This window comes from Emydura macquarii, unplaced genomic scaffold (genome assembly GCF_026122565.2).
Source record: "Emydura macquarii macquarii isolate MOO-44397 ecotype Brisbane River unplaced genomic scaffold, CSIRO-AGI_Emac_v2 contig_1604, whole genome shotgun sequence".
NCBI classification, from domain to species: Eukaryota; Metazoa; Chordata; order Testudines; family Chelidae; genus Emydura; species Emydura macquarii.
In genome coordinates, this window is record NW_027131741.1 from 108529 (window position 1) to 112255 (window position 3727).

A 3727-nucleotide genomic window follows, 5' to 3' on the forward strand; every position below is an offset into this window, starting at 1 on the left:
ATCATGTACAACAAAAGGGGAAGCCTGCTGATAAAACACAGTAGAGCTGGATTTTGTCCGCTGCCCTGCCACGGCCTTGTGTGGCTTTGGACAAGTCACTGGAACACATCATTGAGTAGTTTCCATGAACATTTCTTAGCCCACAGGACGTTCACCATGAACAGAATTGTTCTTCTGTCATACAGATGTTCACAGCCCTTAGCTTAGGTAAGTGATGATGACCTGAAGAATAAAGTACATCTATGGTTATAACTTTTACCGTAGATAATTCAGGAGGCATTGAGATGGGGGGTACCTCAGCTCATGCCCTGAATAACTTAGCAGGTATCCCACAAGAACTGGTTAATCCAGAATGGTGAGAATGAACGAGCTCTCTGGAAAAGAGATGGATATGTAGTTCATACACATGAACTCACCAGCCTATCGAATAAGTGAACCCTGATATTTTGTGGGCAAGGAAGCTAAGTTCAGACGTGGAAGAAGGGCAAGTCGTGTTCAGGTTATAAGAGGGGCAACCTTCCATCTTACGTCTTGTCTCTTCAGTATTATCTCAGTCCTAGTGTTACAATCTTTCTCTAGCTCTTAGCTCTGAAGACGTTTCTAAGCTTTCCATCTCCCACTAGAGAATTGAGGAACGTGGACATCAGTAAACAGGGGTGAGGATGGACGTTTGTCTCTTACCACCAGGTTATCCAGGAAGGGCATTAGTATATTAATCTGAAAGTTTTATAGTATATCACACCACGTGTGACTCTAGAGTAATAGTATTGCCGTTGTAATTCTGATTGATTATTATCCGTTTGTTTATTATCCTATTTACCTCAATAAAAGTTTTTAAGGCTATATATTGGTTCTCAGTGGGAGTGTCCTTGTCATTCATCCCAAGGGTTCCAACAAAAGTCTGTGTAAGCTGATTCTGCGACAAGAACCTTTTTATCTTCTGATCAGATCAACTGATGAGCTGATAAAACCATTCAATATACATCATTATTAAAATTATGAAGCACCTAAAATCAGGCAACAACCATTTAATTTTTTAAGATGCACACGCACAAAACCGTTGAGATCTGGATCCAGACTGAAACCTTGTTCCAGAGTGCAGGGGTGTTCTGATCCACTCTTTTGGTTCAGGTCCATTCTGCTTTTCTGATGTTCCATTTAATACAATTCATACAATTTATACAATTCTTCATAGGCTAAGTTCCATCTGGAGGAGATGGAGGTCTAGTGCAGCCAGCTGAAAGCCTGGAGACCTGAATTCTATCACTGATCTCCTGTGTGAACTTGCATAAGTTGCTTAACTGTTCTGTGCTTTAGTTTCCCCTCTGTGAAATGAGGATACATGTCCTGCATCTTATTAGTGTCAATGGACCTTGAATCAGAATCGCTGACCCTTATGCTCTTCTATAACGCTCTTTGAGATTTATGAATGCAAAGCTCCATCTAAGAACAGAATATTATTAGAAATGGAGTTTTATGACTGAAATGGGAAGCGTTGAGTACCACAAGGCTTTTTAACCTAGGGACTGACCGAAACTTGTCTGAAGAGCAGTGGCAGGAAGGGCCATATTTTCTGTCATGATGCCACATGTTTTTAATGATGCTGCTTTTATTTGTAGGGATTGTTATTTAGTAAACTCAGCAGGACCTCCCCATCGCACCATGCCAACCTGCAATGAAACCAACCTCAGTCTCTCAACGTTCCTTCTGGCAGGCATTCCAGGACACGAAGCTGACGGCTCTTGGTTCTCCATCCCTTTCTGTTCCTTGTACCTCATTGCAATTTTAGGAAACTGTCTGATACTCTTTGTGATAAAGACACAGCGGAATCTCCATCAACCCATGTACTTGTTCCTTTCTATGTTGTCGGTCACCGATCTCGGCTTAGCTGCTTCCACCTTGCCAACAATGTTCAGCGTCTTCCTGTTGAACAACAGAGAAATTATCATTGACGCCTGCCTTTCCCAACTGTTGTTTATTCACTCTTTCTCCATCATGGAATCCGCTGTACTGTTAGCCATGGCATTTGACCGCTTTGTTGCAATACGCCACCCGCTGAGATATGCTTCGATTTTAACCAGTGCAAGGATAGGAAACATAGGGCTGGCAATAATAATCAGGGGTGTCGGTCTGCATATCCCGGCTGTCATTCTTCTAAAGAGGTTGCCCTACTGCAGGATCCGGACTCTTTCTTATTCGTACTGTTTGCATCCAGATGTAATGAAGATGGCCTCCGCAGACATTGCTCCTAATAGCATCTATGGTTTGTTTATTGTTCTTTCTACTCTGGGTTTAGACTCAGGACTTATTGTCTTATCTTACATCATGATCCTTAAGACTGTGCTGAGTATCACAACCTGGGAACAGCGTCTCACGGCTCTGAACACCTGTGTCTCACACATCTGTGCCACCCTGCTTTTCTACATCTCACTGATCAGTTTGTCTATGATTCACAGGTTCAAAGAAAAGACTCTTCCTGAGAGTCAAATTTTTCTGTCTTATCTCCACTTCCTCCTCCCTCCTGTGCTAAATCCCATTGTATACAGCATAAAAACCAAAGAGATTCGTAAACAGATAAGGAAGATCTTCCACCAAAACAATTCCACTATGAGGATCCGCTGAGGGCACTGAGTTGACCTATCTAATGTATCTGGGAGCCTGTATGGCCAATGATGTTCAAGTGCCTCCCAAAAGGAAAGATATTAGTTTTCACTCTAAAAAAAGAATGGCCAAATATCCCGCTCAGCAAAACTGTAGTCATGTGCCCGTAGAGTTCCTCCTTCATGAATAAAGTATCCTGTTTTGTACAGGAACTTAGGGGTGTTCAATGGCATTCATGTAAGAAAGAAGGAGTTTTAAGGCAGGAAGATTATGTGTATTCATTCGTAAAGTAATTAGCAGATTAACTTGTAAATTCTCTGAAAACAACTTCTGCACTCAGAGAGTAAGTGTTGTAGTTCTGGTTGAGGATGTATTGTATTTTTCTTACCTACAGAAGTTGAATCCCTGCTCTAAGTGGAAAACTTGACTCACCTTTATCTAAGGCTTTGCTACTGGCGCTTCCGTAATAAAATGTAACTTTTCAGCATAGTTTCCTTACACTTAATTGTAAATAATTGTTATTAGTATTCACTTATTTGTTGAAATGCTTCCTTAATGTGCCCTTCTTTCATAAAATCTGCATACCACGAAGCCTTTTTTTTAACTGTTGCGTACAGTCTGCCATAGTCCTCTTTATAGATTTTAAGGCCAGAAGGGACAGTTGTAATGATCTAATCTAACCTTCCATATAACAGATCACTGAATTCCAGCTAGCAGTTCCTGCCTCAACTTTCTTAGAAAGACCCACTGAAGGTGCCACTGTCATATGTCCATTGCAGCCGTCTTTTCCAGCCTTTCCCTGATCACCCGGATAATTTTGGATCTGTGTTGTTTTATCTTTCCATTGAGAGCCCATTCCTGCAAGGCTAGGTGAATAACTAGCTCCAAATATTTCTCTGGCAAATATTCCCCTTTGTTTGTTTGCAAACCAACCTATAAGGGACAAAGACAAACAAACAAAGTCAAGGTTTGCCCATGTCATGACCTTTTGTTAGACAAAAGTATTTGGTGAATGATTGGTCTTATAACCTCACATGCCATAGCTTCTGATCACTGGCTGGTTGACTATCAAATAACTAATAATGCACACTCTGTCTCTCTCGGGGGTGCCTGTCTAGGAATTAGT

General features: G+C 41.3%; 1 protein-coding gene across 1 annotated transcript; it reads left to right on the top strand.

The window, feature by feature from the left end:
- The first annotated feature begins 1662 nt into the window (after nucleotides 1-1662).
- Nucleotides 1663-2622, top strand: LOC137157849 (olfactory receptor 51G2-like). The gene has a single exon (XM_067555286.1). The coding sequence runs from the start codon at nucleotides 1663-1665 to the stop codon at nucleotides 2620-2622; it is 960 nt and encodes a 319-aa protein (XP_067411387.1).
- The last annotated feature ends 1105 nt before the right edge of the window (nucleotides 2623-3727 follow it).